The 19,065-nt window shown below is 40.6% G+C and overlaps 1 protein-coding gene across 1 annotated transcript; it reads right to left on the reverse strand.

Annotated features, from left to right (window-relative positions):
* Nucleotides 1–1,390: 1,390 nt before the first annotated feature.
* Nucleotides 1,391–13,170, reverse strand: LOC134482487 (ankyrin repeat domain-containing protein 7-like). Its single transcript, XM_063275956.1, has 4 exons — nucleotides 9,890–13,170; nucleotides 5,299–5,413; nucleotides 4,398–4,571; nucleotides 1,391–3,441 (listed from the first exon to the last, which is right to left on the reverse strand). The coding sequence occupies exons 1-4, from the start codon at nucleotides 10,144–10,146 to the stop codon at nucleotides 3,277–3,279; spliced, it is 711 nt and encodes a 236-aa protein (XP_063132026.1). The 5' UTR covers nucleotides 10,147–13,170; the 3' UTR covers nucleotides 1,391–3,276.
* Nucleotides 13,171–19,065: the final 5,895 nt, after the last annotated feature.

Raw genomic sequence — 19,065 nt, forward strand, 5'->3', positions numbered from 1 at the left:
TGGGCATATACCCCAAACTCGCTCCACCATACCACCCAAGCACACTTGCTTAACTATGTTCATAAAACCTCTCCTTGTAATAACCATGGACAGGAGACAACTGAAAAACTGATTAAGGAAATGTGGTATATTTGCACAATGAAATAATACTCGGCTATGAAAAACATGGAATTTGAGAAAACTGCAGGCAAATGGATGGGATTGGCAAACATCATACTGGATGAGGTAACTGAAACCGAGAAGGACAGGCATGGAATGTACTCACTTAAAGGTGAGGACCTTAGCAGCCATAAATTACAGAATAACCAGGCCACAGTGCACAGACCTAAAGAAGCTAAGTAATGAGGGCCCAAGGGAAGATGCGTGAATCTCACTCAGGAGGGAAAATGAAATAGATATCAGGATTCGATTGAGGGAGGGAAATTTGTAGGATGGGGAGGGGAACTAAGGTGCAGAGCAGGTGTGGTGTGGGAGCTAGGACAGAAGATACCAGTGGAGAGGCATCTCTGTGGTGAAACAAAGACCAGGAACCATGGGGGCTCTTAGCAGTCTATCTATGGAGCTGAGACTTGCAGAGCCTACTAGCAGCAGGTGATATGCAGTTTTCAGTGGTCATCTTCTGTACCAGGGGAGACTTCCAGGAGAAGGAGGAGAACACCAAAGCACTCAGAAAAACATCAACCCAAAATTTATCCTACCACCAAGATATGCAGGTTAAAATGGAACGGACATTAAGGAGATACCAAACCAATAACTGGACCAACTTGAGACCCACCCTGTGGGAGAGAGCCAGTCTTTGACTCCATTAATGATATTTTGCTATGCTTGCAGACAGAAGCCTTGGATAATTCTTCTGAGAGTCTTCATCAAGCCCTGGATAGAAACAGATGTACACACCCACAGCCAAATAAATATCAGGTGGAGGTTGGGGCGTCTTGTGAAAGAATTGGGGGAAGGATATTGAATTCAAAGGAGGACAGTGCCATTGAAGGTTCAGAAACACAACAAGAAAACCTACAGATTAACCAACAGGGGCCCATGAGGGCTCACAGGGACTGAACCACCTATCAAAGAGCACGTCAGGGCTGCACATAGACCCCATATTCAGAGGTAGCAGACGTGCAGCTTCACGTGCTCTTCATGTGGACTCCTGGTTTACTGAAGTGAGGGCAGGTTCTCATTCTGTTGCCTGCATTTGGATTCCTTTCTGCTAGCTGGGCTGCCTTGTGTGGTCACAGTAGGAGAGGAGCTAAAATGTCCGCACTATTTTATCTAGGGTGAATAAGACCAGCTACAATATAGTAAATTTATATATGATATAAAAATCTTACCTTCCAAAAATCTTACATGCTTCACTTCTTTTTTATGTGCTGGTGTTCTTGCACTGTGGCATAGATTTATAAGTTATGGTTATTGCACTATTCATAAGAAAAACATTTAGCGAGCATTTGAAGCCCTTTATATTTCAGTCCCCTGTATCTTAGTTTAGATGTTCACAAACAATGTTTTTTGAAACCGGATCTCACTATGTAGCCATGCTGGTCTGAAACCCACCCCATAGACCATGTTGGACTTAACTCACAAAGGTCTGTGTGTCTCCTACCTCCCACAGTCTGGGATGTAATTCATGGAACTACAGGTCTAGTCAAACAATTTTGAATTTATTTTTCAGCAATTCACTATGACTGTTGACTGGTATCCTTGTGACTTTCTCAAGAGAAAACATGAGGCATGGTTAGCTTTTAAATAGAACACAAACTAAAAGGCTCAAGCATGCATACACACAATCAGTCAATCAATCTCTCTCTCTCTCTCTCTCTCTCTCTCTCTCTGTCTGTCTCTCTCTCTCTCTCTGACTCTCTGTCTCTCTCTGTCTCTCTCTCTGTCTCTCTCTGTCTCTCTCTGTCTCTCTCTGTCTCTCTCTGTCTCTCTCTGTCTCTGTCTCTCTCTCTCTCTCTCTCTCTCTCTCACTCTCTCTCTCTCTCTCTCTCTCCTCCCTCCCTCCCTCTTAAAAACTCTAAAGAGAATATTTGCCTTGCTCAGGGATGTATGGCAGTAGACTCTTAGGGAACACTAGGAGGAAAGATTCCAGGTCTGCAAGGAGATAAGAACTCCAGAGGACAAACAACAAAGTGAAATAACCTGGACGCCTGGGGCTCTCAGAGACTGAACCACCAACCACAGAACATACACGGGCTGGACTCACACCTTCCCACTCATATGTAGCAGAAGAGCAGCTAGGTTTTCATATGGGTCCCAGTCAACTGGGATGGGGCCTATCAAAAAGCTGTTGCTTATACATGGGATACCTCCTTCTAGCTGAGTTGCCTTGTCTGACCTTGGAGAGAGAGGAAGTGTCTACCCTTGCAGAGACTTGAAGTGCCAGGGTGTGGGGATATATAGGGGATCCATGACTGCTCGGAGGTGAAGGGGAAGGGGAACCGGAAAGGACTGTGGAATAGGGAGACTGAGACAGGGTCAGTGAGTTTGATGTAAAATGAATAAGAAAAAATAAAATTAAATATTTCAAAGAGCATTAAGTTTTGAAAGGAGAGTGAGCTCTCTCTAGAAAGGCTCACCTTAAAGCACAGATCTGTTGTCTGGAAATAATGGCTCAACATAAACATTAGGTAAACATGTGTACTAAACAGGGAATTTCAGCATAATAATTTTATTTCATATGGAAGGGAATATAGCTTTGTAAGATCAATTTTTTTAGAGCTAAACATTCACAAAATCTAGGAGAAGATTTATAATTCTAAAATACCAGAATATGTGGAAGGAAATGAACTATTTATATATCCACATTAAAAGCTCCATCTGAAATGTGACACAAAAATGTCTTGGACTGCAATATCACCAACATTGCTAGTTAATTACGGGATGAAAGTTTACCGAACACCTCCTAGCAAAAGGTAGTTTTCTACTGCATTGGACATTTCAAACAGATCATTAGGAAACACTATTTATTACCTGTGATTATGTAACATATAATTCTAAAGATATGGCTTATACTGTCATTTTTAAGGTCAGAAATTATAAAAACTGTGTCAAAATAAAAAATACTGAAGTAGACCAACAGCTGATCTAGCTTATTCTTTGTCTTGGTTCATGACTCACGAACTGAACTACTGAGCTATGTAGCATTCCTGGTACTGCTGTTCTTTTGTTGTGTTGGAACAGTCTCTTTTCTAGCTCATATTTCGTGTGTAATAAGCTTTCTAAATATTTCTCTGAGTTTTTCAAATCATTTAATATCATATTAATATTCCTGACTTAAGCAATTCTCACCATCAAGAACAGCACTAAGATTGTAGAAGAGAAGAAACTGTACCTGTTTGACACTTGCACGGCCTGTGCATCTGCACTCATTGATTCTAAGAAGTTTATCATTTCAGTCTGATTTTCATATGTTGCAAGTTGCAGTGGTGTCAAGCCATACTGTAAAGAAAACAATATTACATTTTATAAAACAACTTGTTTCTCAACTGAAAGTTCATCACAGATTTTGTGAACATAAACACACACTGTACTGAGTCACAAGGCATCATTTTTCCTACAACACCTGCTGTGCTTTCCACACACAGCTCTCTTCTTCCCTTTGACACATCTTTTGTCTACACAACACTGCATATGAACACCAATCCCTTCCAGAATTTTCACCAAACACTCAATGGTTCCAATCTTCTTAGCTCCAAAGACTAGGACCTCCATGGACACAACCCCAAAATATAAAGTTTGGTATGCCCCTGTTGAAGGAGTGTGCTCAAGAGGTATCTGGAGCAGAGTTTCTCAATCTGCACTCCAAATATATTTCTTTTCTAAACTAAAAATTATCTCCCAAGGGCAATAGCATCTTCTATGAATACCAAAACTTTTGAAAATCATAAAAATGTTTTGTATATTTTCTCAATGATCAGATTTTCTAATTTGCCTGACACCTCTCTCCTTTCCCAGTCTGCCCTCATCCCTGAGCCAAACACACATCAATACCTTCTTAGCAGCAACCCAGTTCTATATATTCTATAATCATTAAACTTGAAATGTATTTCTTTTTCTTGTTGGTGTAGATGTGATGTGATGTGTGTGTGTATGTGTGTGTGTGTCTGTGTGTGTCTGTGTGTGTCTGTGTGTAATCCTAAAGCCTATACTCTTGAATTTCAAACTTAAAGTCAACGCTGAGACAAAATATGCTATTCTGTGGGTTTTTTGGCACTAATTATAAATACACACACACACACACACACACACACACACACACATATTTAAAGAGAAAAAGCGTTCCTCTGAACACATTCAGTGAGAATGCTTGAGGTTCTGCATGTAGAAAATAGGTCTGAGTGTCCCAGCTAGAAGTAGCTAGAAGTGCATTGGGAATGAAGTTGAATGACCTTTACCTCTGTTTTGGCTTCAATATCTACGTTGTACTCCAGGAGCATCTTTACAATTGCTATGCTGCCCCTGGAAATGGCATGGTGAAAGGCTGTATTCCCACTGTAATCCATCAAATTTGGATTAGCATTGTGCCTGAGCAATACACAAACACAATGTGTGTTGTCCCGCTGCGCAGCCTGTGGAAATTGTACAAAGAAATACATCTTCACTTCAAGGAAGCCAAGGGAGACATTTCTACAATGGCACTGAATAGTTTCTCTGAAATCAGACAGAGTTTTAGTTATTCATATTTTCCCTCCATTTTGACACAAGGTCTTCTTAAATACTCCAGGCTTGACTCATTTAATGATCTCCCCACCACATCTTTTTCCAAGTGGTAGAATTAAGGGGTTCTACCAACCCACCTAGATGTTCTAAGCACTCAGGTCTGTGCTGGTTGGCTGTCACAATGCAGAGATTGCTTGTTTGCTTAGATTTTGTTCTTTTTGCCAATGTGATACATGCTTAATACACCTGGAAAGATCCTCACTTGAGGAATTGGACTGGCCTCTGGGGCACTGTGTGGAACTATTTTTTTTTATTTAGACAGAAGTAGGAAAGCCCAAGGTCTTGTGGTAGGGGCATGCCTGAGTTCAAAGTTGTATAAAAAAAAGCTGACCAAACCTGTGTAAAAGCCATGGAAAGCTGCATTCTCCCCTGATCTCTAGTTTAGTTCTTCCCCCCAGTTCCTGATTTGAGTTCCTGACCAGGTTTCCCATGAGGATCAACTGGGATGAATAAATGTAAGCTAAATAACTTTTTCCTCTCCTGAGTAAGTTTTGGTCTGTGTTTTCTCACAACAACAGAAACCAAACAAGGACACCTCTAATCCATTTCATACCAAAACAGATGGCCAATAGCTACCTTAATCAACGGTGTGCAGCCTTCATCATCCTGGATGTTAATGTTGGACTTATTTTCTAATAACAGTGTCACTACATCTGGATGGTTGTGGGCACTCGCATAATGCAGCGATGTCCTGCAAATTGAAAACACATTTAGCAACATCTCTGAATTCCCAGTAAGACTATCATCACCTGTAAGTACTACATAATATGAAGGTGATTTCTATCTGATGGAAGAAAGTAACTACAATGTTCTTATTTATTGAGGTCTACTCGAATGTTCATTTACTGTGCTAGGGATATGGTACATGACTCTTCCTATTTAAGGCAGGTGTTCTATCCTGACCTTCTTCGCTGCTCAAAGCAGCCTGTCTGAATCCTAGAAAAGTTCCCAAATTGATCTCAGCTTGAATTTAAATCATACTCTAATATCTGGAACTTACTAGTTACTCCTCGGTATTTTCAGGAGCTCCATGACTCCATGTCCCCATCCAAGGGATGAACATTAAACATATCTTAATAGGGGCTACTCTGATGTTTCAGTTCGAATGGGGAAGAAATCTGCTACAACACTACAAGCATTTCCAGCTCCTGAGAGCTCAGCATTTCCTGATCATGGTAATGATTTCTCTTCCTAGTGATAACAAACAGAACTATTCTGTGAGAGAAAAACAGGATTTTATCAGCAGTACACATAAAAAAATTCATATAAAAGAAGTTTACATTTCTTAATCCTCCTATCTTATCCATTGTGGTTACCTTCATTTTCATTCACATTTTACCCTCTCTAAGAATGGAAGGTCATTTATCCTTTTTATTATTTTACAACTATAATTAGCAATACTTTTAGCACTTTACAAAATTAAAGGTAATTATCATGCAACCCATTGTGGCCTACATTAAACAAAATATGTCACAATCAACAGGTAAGTGGCAATTTTACCGGTCACTTGCATCTATGTACATTTTTAACAGTGAACAAAATATAAGCCCTCAGTCCTCAATACTTTCTTTTATTTTTATTTTCACATTTCATTTTTTATGCCCATATGTAACACTTCTATACTCGGTATAGAAACCAGGACCTCATGCTTTGCCGTATATTGATCAATGTGCCCATGGACTCACACCAAAATCAGGTAAATATTGCTACAAGGTAATAACCTATGGTGGCATAGCTGCCTTGCTTGAGATTCATAGAGGTTCAGTAAAATGAAAGAAGGGTTCCAAAGAGTAATGTTCATTTCATGTTATATTTAAATTTATAGAATGTAAGGAAGCTTGACTGGGCAGAGAAATGAAGTTTTACAAATGGGAAGATCTTGAGAGATATTAGAACGTGTATTCTACACAGGGGATATCTAAGTTACATGTGGGGAATAAATGGACTGACAGAATGAAAAATTACCATTGGACAATTCAGTGTTTTTAAAGAAAATATTCAATGAACAGAAGAATATTTTAAAACTAAACTTCATTCTTGTATTCTTTATATGAAGCTCCACCTTAAAGACTAATTAACATCTTAGAATAACAAAATGATCAAGAAGCATGTGAACTAGGGAAAATATGCTGGTGTGTCATCGATTCCCCTTCAACCATAAAGACAGGATATAAGAATGAGGTGCTAACCTTTAAAAGTCTTGGAAAAATCAGGAATTCAAAGCTTACTATAAACATAGGAAAAGCAATATACAGCAAACCAATAGCCTACATCAAACTAAATTGAGAGAAAGTTGAAGGAATACCACTAAAATCAGGGAGTAGTCAAGGATGCCCCCTTAAACAAATTCAGCAAAGTGGCTGGATACAAAATTAACTCAAACAAATCAGTAGCCTTTCTCTATTCAAAGGATGAATAGGCTAAGAAAGGAATTAGGGAAACAACACCTTCAGAATAATCACAAATAAAATAAAATAACCCAGTGTGACTCTAACCAAGCAAGTGAAAATCCTGTTCGGTAAGAACTTCAAGTCTCTGAAGAAAGAATAGAAGATCTCATAAGATGGAAAGATCTCCCATTCTCACAGATTGGCAGGATTAACATTATAAAATTGGCCATCTGTCCAAAAGCAATCTACTGATTCGACGAAATCTCCATCAAAATTCTAACTCCATTCCCAATGGAGGTAGAAAGAGCGATTTGGAAATTCACTTGCATTAACAAAAAAACAGGATCCTGAGAACTATACTCAACAAGAAAAAAAAATTCTGGGGGAATCACCCTCCCTAACCTTAAGCTGTATTACAGAGCAATAGTGATAAAAATGTTATGATACTGGTACAGCGATAGGCAAGTAGATCAATGGAATAGAATAGGAGACCCAGAAATGAACCCATACACCTACCTATGGTCACTTGATTTTTAACAGAAGAACTAAAACCATCTAGTGGGAAAAAGATAGCTTTTTCAACAACTGGTGCTGAATCAACTGGCACTCAGCATGTAGACTGCAAATCAAACCTTTCTTATCACCCTGTACACAGTTAAAATCCAAGCAAATCAAGGATCTCCACATAAAACCAGATATACTCAACTTAAAAGAAGAAAACATGGGGAAGAGCCTAGAATACATGAGCCTGGAATACTTGGGAAAATTTCCTGAACAGAACAGCAATAGTTTATTCTCCAAGATCAAGAATCAACAAATGGGACCTCATCAAATTGCAAAGCTTCTGTAAGGCAAAGAGTACTGTCATTAGAAAAAAATGGCTACTAACAGATTGGAAAAGATTTTTATGAATCCTACATCTGATAGAAGGCTTACAACCAATATACACATAGAATTCAAATAGTTGGACTCCAGAGAATCAAATTACTCTATTACAAAATGGGGAGCAGAGCTAAACAAAGAATTCTCAATTGAGGAATATCAAATGGCCAAAAAGAACCTAAAGGACTGGTCAACATCTTTAGTCATCAGAGAAAATGCAAATCAGTATCACCCTGTGATTCAACGCCACACCAGTCAGAATGGCTAAGATCAAAACTCAGGCAACAGAGGTAGGCGAGGATTTGGAGAAGGAGGAACACTCCTCCTTTGTAGGTGGGAGAGCAAGCTGGGACAACTCTGGAAATCTGTTTGGAGGACCCAGCTTTACACACTCCTGTGCATATACACAAAAAGGGCTCCAACATAAAACAAAGAAACATATTCCATTACATTCACAACAGCCTTATTTACAATAGCCAGGAGCTGGAGAGAACCCAGATATCCGTTCATCTAAAGAGTTCACATGGAAAGACCCCTGGCTTCAACTGCATATGTAGCAGAGGATGGCCTTGTTGGGCACCAATAAGAGGAGAAGCTCGTGGTCCTGCCAAGGCTCTAGCCCCAGTGGAACGGAATGCTAAGGCAGGGAATCCGGAAGGAGTGGGCAAACGGGTGGGGGTGAACCCTCATATAAGAGGAGGAGGGACGATGAGCAAGGGGGTTCATGGTAAGAACCCACACACACACAGAGAAAAAGGAATGAGGGGCTGGGGTAGTTGTTAAAACTCAACTGGTAAAGCATTTGTCCTGAAAACCTGACTGCTGATCTTGGGATAAGGGGATCCGCAAAGCTCACTTGCCTACAAGTGTGAGGATCAGTGTGCTCCAAGACAGTAAATAAAGCACACCATGGACTTGCTTGAGTGGAGTCTCCAGAACAGAGGGACGATGGGCTGGAACCCACAGGGAGGCCTGCTTGCCTGAGCTCAGGCCTTAGAACCCCATGGTGGTACAACATAACTAGCAGTCGACATTGTCTCTGACCACCACACCCTAAGCTCCACACGTGTGGGGCACAGGAAGTGAGATGAGGACAATCTCTGTCCTTCACATGTGTATCGATGTAAAAACAACAGTACAGAAGGTGATTACATGGGAGCATGGTTCTAAATGTCTTTGATCCATTATTATTTTATACTATATTATTATATTGTATCATATACATTATATTATATTATACATTATTATATTGCATCATATTATGTATTAAGAAAGTCGTCATAGAATCAGGGGGAGTGGGAAGTGGGATGGAAGAGGCAGGACAGGATATAACATTGAAATGTAAATGTATGAACTATCTAATAAAAATGAAAAAACAGAAAACAACAACAACAACAAAGAAGAAAGAAAATCTAGATAGGGGTCTTGGCAATAACAGCTCTAGTTTTGTTTAGTAGAGAACTCAGTTTGATTGCTAAGACACACAGGGCAGCTCACAACTGTCTATAGCTGCAGTTCCAGGGGATCCTGCACCAGGTTCTATCACAATGGTACACAGAAAATACACAGAGGCAAATCAACGGTATTTATGTGTGTGAGTGTGTGTGTCTTTTTGTATGTTTACAAAATGTAAGGGTTAACATAAGAATAAAATTATGTAGTTTCATTAAGGCCTAGGAGCTGCTGTTCCACAGTGTGGAGGTCTCATACGACTAAGAGCATTTAGCAGGTATAAAACCCAGGGGTCCCCAGTGAAAATGAGCCTATGTATGACCACTCTCTACCCTCAGATTGTAGCCCTGGAAGTTGATTTGTCTTCCTCCTTAGCCCTGAGTGTCCCTAGCAGTTCCTACCCTCCTCCTTTTACTCCCCTCATCAATTTGAAGCCCCATTACCTGCCCCTCCAATCAGATTCATCCACATGATGATGACACTCATGGATCATACTTTCAATTTTCTCCACGTCCCCAACACAGGCCGCTCTTTGTAATCGACCCACGGGATCATACCCAATCAGATAGAGGGGAAATTTCGTCGTTTTCTTTTGATGCAGGCATCCAAAACCAGGACAGGAGCGCCACAGACGGGTGTACCAGCGTCCCCTTCTGGGGAACTTCAATGCCAGAGCATCATATTCAAAATCTTCCTCCATTATGGAGTGCTAGGGCCGCCCAGGACCTTCTTACCCTCTCTTCCCTCCCATTTAGCTAATCTCCACCTCCCAAATTATACGATAAGAGTTTGCTAAAATCACCAATTCTTGCCAAAGAAGTGTAGGCAAGACCTGCTCGTTCAGGGTTAACTGAACTATACTTCATCACCTAGTAACACAGCTGCACTGGCACCACCATAGTGACATGCTCTGAGCTCACAATGGAGCTGGCTTACGGACTGTACCCTATGCTTATGCTCCATGTGTGCCCCCCTCAGACTCCACTGTTAGGAGCCCAGCCCCCTCAGTGCTTGTTCAAAGCTCTGTCAATGTTGACGCTGAAGTAGATCTATTTGCATGGCCTTCAAAGGGAGTACTGAGGGCAGTTAGGGCAGCCATTGCAATCTGTAACCCTAAGACTGGCCTGATGGACCTAAAAAAATCATCCTGATTTGGCAAACCCAGACCCAAAACAACAAACATTTCATGTGTCTGCTGTTAAGGATGTTAGGTTTTAAGTATCTGATATGAGAACTACAATCTGGATAACCACACAGGATTCCTGACTATCTACTAGGGAACTAGGGAGCAGAAGAATATCGCCCCAGGAAGAGGAAGGAGTGTATAGTGTTGGGAAGAGATAAAAGCTAGAATAGGAGGGGTTAATGAGAGGGAACCGGGAGAAATGGGTAGAGGCAAAGGGTACACACTTCTACCTCCCTCGCATTTTTCAAGCCCCTTTACCCTCCTTTCATATTCATCAACATGATGTTGACTGGAGTTGATCACTCTCTCCAGTGTATCCTGGTCACCTGCTGGCTGCATGTTGGAATGGGCATACAGATTCATACTTGATAAGGAAGAGGGTCAGTTTCTTTTTCTTATCCAGGCACCCACAGCCCTGGCATGCAAGCCTAGGTAAAGTAGGAAATAAGGGGAGGGACAACAAACACTAAAGTCCCTTTGAAAAAATTAAATGGAAATCTGCTACTCTATTAGCTTCCTATATGTATGGAATACATATGGAGCCAAAAACTAACATGACACGAGGCTCCACTTAGACATCTTGTGCCACCAAGTTACAAATCCAGCAACAGGAATGGGTGACAACCTGTTGAGTCATTACCCAAAGGGTCCTATAGAAAACCTTGACCATCACAAGCCAGTGCCAAGACTATTGGTTGCTCTACACAATCTGATGTTCAGGACTGACTTCTGAAGATAACATTTCTGTCATCACAGGGGGGGGAGGGATAGGTTGAGCCGGGGTCTAACTAGACTCTTCACACTACTAACCAGAGTTCATAATACTGGAAGGTAACCTGTCTGCTACTGGAGGGCAAAGGTAATCCTCAACATCAGTCAGCTTCAAACCCTGAAACCTACAGTAACACCTACAAAGAAGCTCAAAGGCATCTTCAAATCTAATTATAGGCGATCTAGAACTCTCATATCTTCACAGGCCCAGACATACATATAGTGCACACACAGACACGTAGGCAAAACATTCATACATGTGAAAGAAGCATTATCTTTCAATAATAACATGTTTACAGGTATGTAATACACTTATGCAGCAAATTCATCTTTTTCAAGTATATAATCTAGGAGTGCATTCTTACTATGTCATTAAATTATGCATCCCTTATACTATTGGTTTTAAAAATATTTTAAGTTTGAGAAAACTCTGTGGCCATTAGAAGGTACTCTTTATTCCTCCAGATCCTACCCCCTATCAACTTGTTAGGCACCAGCTCAGCCTATCCCTCTTTAATGACAGAAGTGTTACTTTAAGTATAGGAACTTAAGATCAGGATGTGTAGAGCACACCATAGCCCATGATGTGCCTGGGTTTCATGGATGCTTTGAGTTAAGGAGTAAACTGGCTGCAATCCAATCTAACATTTGGTCTCATTCGGTTGGTTTTTGGTGTAGATGTTGTCGTCGTTGTTGTTGTCGTTGTTGTTGTTGCTGCTGCTGCTGCTGCTGCTGTTGCTTCTGACATTGTTTGATAGATTGATTGGTTTTTTGGTGTCTGGTTTTTTGAGGTTTTTGTTTGTTTAAGTGATTCCTTGTGTGAGTGATTGGTTGATTTTCAAGAAAGTTTGTCTCTGCCCACCCCCTTTCTCTCTCTCTCTCTCTCTCCCTCTCTCTCTCCCTCTCTCTCTCTCTCTCTCTGTGTGTGTGTGTGTGTGTGTGTGTGTGTGTGTGTGTGTGTGTGTGTGTGTGTGTTTGAGTGTGTGTAGCTCTGGCTCTCCTGAATCTACCTCTGTAGACTAGGCTGGCCTCAAACTCGTGAAAATCTACATGCCTCTGCTTCCTGAGTGCTGGGATAAATTTCTATGCCCCCACCAACCAGGTCATTTTGCGTATTTAACAAAAATGAAGTCATCTAATATAGAAATATCCCCTTTCTTGGTCATTAAATAATAGCTTCTTTTATCATAAGATACTGTCAATGCCTCTGTCCATCTCTAGAGACTAGTCCATTGTATCAATATGATAAACTCTGTTTACCCATTCATCATGCTGGACCATTTGGGGTTCTCTCTTTTGTCTTTTACACTTAGCAGGGCAATTATACATCAATCACAAAAAAATGAGCTTCAGACTTGCCCTCAGGACAATGTGATGGAGAAGATACCTCTACTGTGATTCACTTTTCCCAGATTATATCCACATTTTGTAGAGTTGCTTAAAATCAACCAGCATCCTAGCCTCCAAGGCTCCAGTGCTGCTGTTGAGCAGAGTCAGAGAGGATGGAAGAGTGAATTTTGGGGGCATTCCTGTAAAACTAGGTCTTCCGGATGGAACAAATGCTAGCAGTCATGAGTCCAATACAGGGGCCTTTGCTGAAAACACCCCACACAGAATGGGGCATCCTAATTCCATCAGGTACTGGAAGGAGCTCCTGAAGTTTTAAAGGGTACCAGTTGAAGACTGGTTTTCACTTGAAAAATACACTAAAAAGCTACTGATGTAATAAAGAGTATAGAAACTTGTGGCTTTCACTTAGAACATTTTAATGGGAAACTTTTTTTTAGTTAACTTGAGTATTTCTTATATACATTTCGAATGTTATTCCCTTTCCTGGTTTCCAGGAAAACATCCCCCTAATCCCTGCCCCTCCCCTTCTTTATGGGTGTTCCCCTCCCCATCCTCCCCCCATTGCCGCCCTCCCCCCAACAATCTAGTTCACTGGGGGTTCAGTCTTAGCAGGATCCAGGGCTTCCCCTTCCACTGGTGCTCTTACAAGGATATTCTTAATGGGAAACTCTTAATTAAAAGGCAAACAGTTTAGGTCAACACTCATAGGATGAGTCACTAGGACTAGCAGCAGAGTCCTTGACAAGAGGGAGTCCTACTTAGCAATCTCATGATAAACCCTCACAAATCAGAGGCCCACTGCTCTCCTTGGACTGTTTTACTAACAGTGCTGTGCTGGCTTTCTTTTACAACTTTACAGCGTACGCAGACCAGACTCCATAAATTGTCATGTCTGCAAACGTCATCTGCTGTTCGTGATGTCACTTTATCTCTGAAAAAAACTGAGCTTCACTAAGGATCACCTTGGACATGGATACATCTACTGTCATGGTATTGGCCTGCTGCCTGCCCGATGGCAAAGAAGGACAAATAAGTCACCTCCAGGACACTGCAGTCACAGAGACATGGATTCTCCTTGATCAAGGTTCCAATCTCCTGGATTGCATCATCTGGTAAATGCGTGAGAAGTATTTGTTCTTTTCACACATAAAATCCTGTTCACCAAAATCAGTGAGTGCACAGTGCACCCTTCAGGTGCAGACCTGACCTATTAGACTGAGAATAAATTTTAACAAACATCCATGCTCAGTGGAATCCAAACATCACATCTGTCCTCCCAAGTGGAGGATATTTATACTCATTAAATTGCAGAAATTACTAAAATACCTAAATACTGAAGGGAAACACAGGGTGGCTGGTGCCATTGTGCCGTCCTTAGGTGATGCTCCCACAGGTCCTCTGAATGCACGAAAGGGAAAGTACTGACCTCTACCTTCATCCACTCAGCAATTCCTTGTTTGAATCCTATTGACTTCTTAGTATTACTTCTCAGATTCCATGTTGTTTTTTCTTCTCTTTTACTAGTTACTTGGTATTATGTCTGTAAGTCACTCACTACAGTAATCTATCACCCCAATCTCTTAGAATCTCTACGTTTATTTGCTATAGAGATAATGAAGTCTTGAGGGAGAGATGTAAAGGAGTCATACCATTTAAAATGGAGTTACCACCTTCTCTGTACACTTTCCAGGTTGGGGTCTCTGTGTTAGTGTCTATAGCCTACAAGAAGATGATGCTTTTCTAACGAGGGTTCCAAACACAGATCTATAGCTATGACAGTCATTTCATTGATACGGATAAGAGTACTGAGTTTTCCTTTTGGCTCAGGACATATCTACTCTTAGGATTTTGGCTGCTTTAGCAGTTTCAGGCCTGGCTTCCATCACATAGAGTGTGTCTGAAATAGAATCAGGAAATAGAATTATTTCCATAATATGTGTTCCACTACTGTACCAGAACATCTTACGAGCCAGTAACTGGTTTACTTTGCAGTATTTGTAGCTTTGGAATAACCACGCTTGCATTTCTGTTCTGAAATCATGCAGACTACTTTATGTATCATGAATGCTACTTGGTAGGTGTGAAGCTTAATAGATAAGGTTTTTCTTGTGTTTATAGAGTAAATATACTTATTTTTATAGGAATCTATTAAGATTTTTACGAATGGTAGAGGCATCATTTTCAGCTAAATGATGATGATCATTGATTTATGCCATGTTTTAAATTTCAGGAGGTATGATTTATGAATGGATGTTTTTATTCTCTATGCTATAGGAGTAATGTTCAGGAAGTACCATTCTGCACAGCGAAGTCAAACATATTTCCTATTTTCTCATCTCCCACATCTGTGCTATGAAGTCTTATGTTTTGTTCCATGATGCATGTGGCATTGACTTTTGTGCTTGTTCTGTGTAATGGACCAAGTTTCTGTCTTCTCCATGAAGCTGTCTCTATTCATCAGTATAATTTGTTAACGTGCTGTCAATTCCCCATATACCATGGATTTATTTTTAATTTTTATTTTTTAATTAATTAGTTAATTAATATATACTTTCCTTCAATCTCTTCTCCAAATTTTGGCTTCATATTTCCTGCTATAAATATTTTTGTTCCCCCTTCTAAGAAATACTGACACAAACACATTTTGGTTGTCCTTCTTCTTGAGCTTTATGTGGTCTGTGGATTGCACCTTGGCTCATCTGAGCTTCAGGGCTACTATTCACTTATCAGTGAGTGCACACCATCTGTGTTATTTTCTGGGGTCACCTCACTCAAGATGATATTTTCTAGTTCCATCCTTTTGCCTATGAATTTCATGAAGTCATTGCTTTTTAATAGCTGAGTAGTACTGCGTTTGTGTAATTGTACCACATTCTCTGTATCCATTCTTTTGTTGATGGACTTCTGGGTTCTTTCCAGCTTCTAGCTATTAAAAATAAGGCTGCCATGGACTTACTGGAGCATGTTTGTCTGTTATATGTTGGAGCATCTATTGGCTCTATGCCCAGAAATGGGTATACCTGGGTCCTCAGGTAGTACTATGTCCAATTTTCTGAGGAAACCCCCAGCTGATTACCAGAGCAGTTGTACCAGCTCGCTATCCAAGTAACAGTGGAGGAGTGTTCTGCTTTCTCCACATTCTTGTCAGAATCTGTGGTCACCTGAGTTTTGTTCCTAGCCACTCTGAGGGGTGTGAAGTAGAATCTCAGCATTGTTTTGATTTGCATTCCCCTAATGACTAAGGTTGTTGAAGAACATTTCTACAGGTACTTTTCAGTTGTTCGATATTCCTCAGCTGAGATTTCTCTGTTTAGTTCTATATCCATTTCTCTAATAGGATTATTTGGCTCTCTGGAGTCTAAGTTCTTGAGTTCTTAGTACATATTGGATATTAGACCTCTATTGAATGTAGGATTGGTAAAGACCTTTTCCCAATCTCTTGGTTGCCGTGTTGTCCTAAAGACAGTATCCTTTGCCTTAGAGAAGCTTTGCAATATTATGAGGTCCCATTTGAAAGTCCTTGAGCAGAAGCCATTGGTGTTTCTTTTCAGGAAAATTTCCGCAGAGTCCCTACGTTCGAGGCTTTTCTCCACAGTTTCCCCTCTGGCTTTGAGTGTTTTCTTTTTATGTGGATGTCCTTGATCCACTTGCCCTTGAGCTTTGCACTAGGGAAGAAGATCAATATGCATTCTTCTGGGTGCGAACTTCCAGTTGATCCAGCAACAATTATTGAAAAAGCTATCTTTTTTCTACTGTATGGTTATATTTCCTTTGTCAAACATCAAGGGACCATAGGAGTATTTGTTCATTTCGGTGTCTTCAATTCTATTACATTGATCTACCTGCTTGTCTCTGTTTTAAATACCATACAGTTTTTAAAACTATTGCTCTGTAATACAGCTTGAGGTCAAGGACGGTGATTCTATCTTTTATTGTTATTATTTCTTTATGTTGAGGATAGTTTTCTCTATCCTTGTTTTTTTTGTTGTTATTCCAAGTGAATTTCCAAATTCATCTTTCTGACTCTATGAAGGATTGAATTGGAATTTTGATAGATTGTATTGAATCAGTAGATTGCTATCAGCAAGATAGCCATTTTTTATTTATTTACTTTTACACTTCAGATTTCATTCCCCTCCCAATCCACTCCCTGACAGTTCCACATCTAAATATTGCATACCTCCTCCCCCTACCCCTTGTCTCCTCCACAAGGATATCCCCAGCCCAGCAACTCCACCATATGTATAAGCTTCCTGGAGCCTCTAGTCTCTTGAAGGGTAGACATCTGCTTTACCTGAACCCAGACAGGGGTGTTCAATGACTCATGGCTGTCTGTGTACAAAATTATGGACAGATGCTTAATTACGTTTCCCAACCTATGAGCCTTTGAATACTGTTGCAGATTTCATTATTGCTTTACCTCTATGGTGTATTAACTCCAAATCTGTGCCGGTGAGGGCTCAAGCTGCGCTAATGTTGATGACTCTGCTGACATACATGGCTCCTTTATATTGACCTATTAAATTAATGATGGATTTCTAAATGTCATTAAAGAATCGTGTTGGTATTCTTAGGGGATTGCACAGACTATCTAGATGAATTTTTGTGTTATGGCCACTGTCTTACGTAGGACTTTAGTTGTGTGAACAGACACCATGGCCAATGCAACTCTTAAAAGGAAACCATTTCATTAGGGCTGGTTTACAGCCTCAGAGGTTCAGACCTGTTATCATCACAGCAGGATCACTGCAGCCACCAATCAGACATGGTGAAGGAGGATCTGAGAGCTGTAGATCTTCATCTGGATGGTCCTGCAGAATACGGCCTTCTAGGCAGCTAGGATGAGTGTGTTAAACCCCTTACACACAGTCGCACACCTACTCCAACAGGGCCACACCTACTCCAACAGGACCACGCTTCTAATAGTGCCACCCCTGAGCCAAGGAAATATAAACCATCACATCCAACTCCACCATATTAATCCTTCTGACCTAGGAGCGTGGGGCCTTTCCATATTACTGTATCTTCTTCTGTTAATTTACATTAAGTTTAGAGTTTTTACTGTACAAGTCATTCAATTCCTTGGTTATATTTAATCTATAATGTCTGTGAGAATCTGTTAGTTTGCTTATTTGCAGAGTGTGCTGGGAATTTGGATTTAGGAAACTAACTTGGTTTTATGCATTGCTTTTCCTCTAATACAATGCTGAATAATTGAATAGCTGCAGGGGAATTTTGGTGGAGGCTTTAGAGTCTTTTGTGTATATCAACCACCCAGGCCTAAATAAAGTGACATTGGCTTCATTCTTTCAAGGGTGTACATCTATCTCATTCACTTGTGCTGTTATTCTAGCTAAGACTTCAATGATTTTATTGAACAGGGGAAGATCAAATATACTTTTCACATTTCTGATTTCTGATTTAGTGTGAATGCTTGGCATAAATATTTTAGAATGATATTTGCTGTGTACCATTCTTATCTTGTCTTTATTATATTGAACTGTATCCTGGGTCTGATGGTTTGTATGTGTGAAGCCGAGGAAGTAGCAGTATTAGAAGTTGTGACCCTGTTGGAATAGGCATGTCACTGTGGGTGTGGGCTTTAAGACCCTGATCTTAGCTGCATGGCTGTCAGTCTTAAACTAACAGCCTTCACGTAAACATGTAGACTACTCAGCTATCAAAAAACAATGACTTTATGAAATTCAAAGGCAAGTGGATGGAACTGGAAAATATCCTGAGTGAGGTAACCCAATCACAGAAAAACACACATGGTATGTATGCACTCATTGATAAGTAGATATTAGCCCAAATGCTCGAATTACCCTACATGCATAGAACACATGAAATTCAAGAGGGATGACCAAAATGTGAATGCTTCACTCCTTCTTTAAAAGGGGAACAAGAATACCCTTGGGAGGGAATAGGGATGCAAAGTTTAGAACAGAGGCTGAAGGAACACCCATTCAGAGCCTGCCCCACATGTGGCCCATAAATACACAGCCACCAAACTAGATAAGATGGATGAAGCAAAGAAGTGCAGGCTGACAGGAACCAGATATAGATCTTTCCTGAGAGACACAGCCAGAATAAGGCAAATACATTGGCGAACGCGAACAGCAAACCACTGAACTGAGAACAGGACCCCCGTTGAAGGAATCAGAGAAAGGACTGAAAGAGATTGAAGGGGATGAGACGCCATATGAACAACAATGCCAACCAACCAGAGCTTCCAGGGACTAAGCCACTACCCAAAGACTATACATGGACTGATTCTGGGCTCCAACTGCATAGGTAGCAATGAATAGCCTA

Source organism: Rattus norvegicus, chromosome 16 (assembly GCF_036323735.1).
Source record: "Rattus norvegicus strain BN/NHsdMcwi chromosome 16, GRCr8, whole genome shotgun sequence".
Classification (NCBI taxonomy): domain Eukaryota; kingdom Metazoa; phylum Chordata; class Mammalia; order Rodentia; family Muridae; genus Rattus; species Rattus norvegicus.